This window comes from Apis dorsata, unplaced genomic scaffold (genome assembly GCF_000469605.1).
Source record: "Apis dorsata unplaced genomic scaffold, Apis dorsata 1.3 scaffold_130, whole genome shotgun sequence".
NCBI lineage: Eukaryota > Metazoa > Arthropoda > Insecta > Hymenoptera > Apidae > Apis > Apis dorsata.
This window is the reverse complement of record NW_006263423.1, coordinates 275,754-277,211: the sequence shown is the minus strand read 5'-3', so window position 1 is coordinate 277,211 and position 1,458 is coordinate 275,754. Positions and strand designations below refer to the sequence as shown.

Sequence of the window (1,458 nt, the reverse complement as noted above, 5' to 3'; positions counted from 1 at the left end):
CCGGCCGATCGCCGCCAACGGGATCCAAACGTTCATCCCCGGGCGGAGGGTGAAAGGTTGGCCACCTGGCAGAGGGGGGGGCAATTGGAAGCTTTGCACGCACATCCTGTCCAGGAAGGGGAGGATGGGATAGAGGCGCATAGTCTCGTTGATGACGGCTTCCATGTACCTCATCCCATGGACCGCGTCGTAGGTCAACTCCCCGTCGTTGCTCCTCAACGTTTCGTCGATCTCCTGCTGCAACCTCGCCTGCACGTCCGGGTGCTCGGCGAGCATGTGGGCCAGAAGGGTGGTGGCGGAGGCGATCGAGTCGAAGCCGCCGAAGTAGAAGGTGAACGCGTGAAGGGCCACGTTCTCAACGGTCATCGTCGTCCCCTTGCCGGAATCGTTGGCCTTGTTCCTTATATCGATCAACAATTGCAGCACGTCCGACCTGTTGGCGCCCATCCTCTCCCTGCTCTCGATCGTCTCGTAGACCAGATCGTAGAAGAACTTTTGTATGTGTTTCTCGAGGAATCTCAACCCGAACAGCTTGGCCAGCCAGGGCATGTTCCTGTGGATCAACACGAACATGCTCTTCTTCAAGCCGATCACGTTGGTGCCCCTCCTCCCGTACACGTAGAACACGTTTTTAGGATCGTTTATCGAGTCGACGGTGACGCCGTACACGCAGCTCGCTATCACGTCGTTCGCGTATCGAGAGAGGAGTGCCTTCATCTCCGTCTCGCGCTCGTTTTCAGGGAGGACGGACAAAAAGTCGGCGAATCTCACCGCGCACTCCGTCATCAGCTTGAACATACCTTTGATCTTGCTCGAGGTGAGGGTCGGGGTGAGCATGTTCCTGTGCTCCTTCCAACGCTCCCCCTTCATTGTGAACAACGTTTTCCCAAAAACGGGATCCGCGCCCTCGTACACGAATGGACGGTGATCGGGGAAATGATCGAGATACTTCATCGTGATCGTCTTGATCAGGTCCAGGTCGCGGAGTATTATAATAGGCGTGGTGAACTCGTAAATGCCAACGTATTTGGCGTCGGGATCGATGTTGTAGATCTGTTGTATCAGATCGTACAAATTCGATTTTCGTCTGATCAACGAGCCAAAGTTTCCCAGGAACGGAGTGGGCGGCGCGTGAGGTATCCCATGCCTCTTGAAGAAATCGTTATTCCTCGTGGCTAGATAATAAATAGCCGCAAACACGGCTATCAATGAGAGAGAGATCGATATATAATCCATATCGATGCTGGAATTTGAAATTGGAACGAATAGTTGTCCGAATGGAGTTGAGAGGACTGGATGTAATACGCGCGAGATAAAGTCTTTTATACAAGTTTTTGAGGGGAGAGAAGGAGGAGAGAGGATCGAAGAGTGGGCGAGGGGGGAAGGGAGAAGAGGTTTATCCAATTGCAATATGAGTCTCGCATCATTACATCCAGTAATATTTGATTGATAATGATA

The 1,458-nt window shown here is 52.6% G+C and overlaps 1 protein-coding gene across 2 annotated transcripts in view; it reads right to left on the bottom strand.

Moving 5' to 3' along the window:
* Window positions 1-1,251, bottom strand: part of LOC102672653 (cytochrome P450 9e2-like) — a 1,842-nt gene extending 591 nt beyond the window's left edge. The window contains exon 1 of one of the 2 annotated variants that reach the window (XM_006612959.2): window positions 1-1,251. In XM_006612959.2, coding sequence (XP_006613022.1) covers window positions 1-1,236 — 1,236 coding nt within the window. In that variant the 5' untranslated portion in view covers window positions 1,237-1,251. The other variant, XM_006612961.2, reaches the window with a different exon arrangement.
* Between the last annotated feature and the right edge of the window lie 207 nt (window positions 1,252-1,458).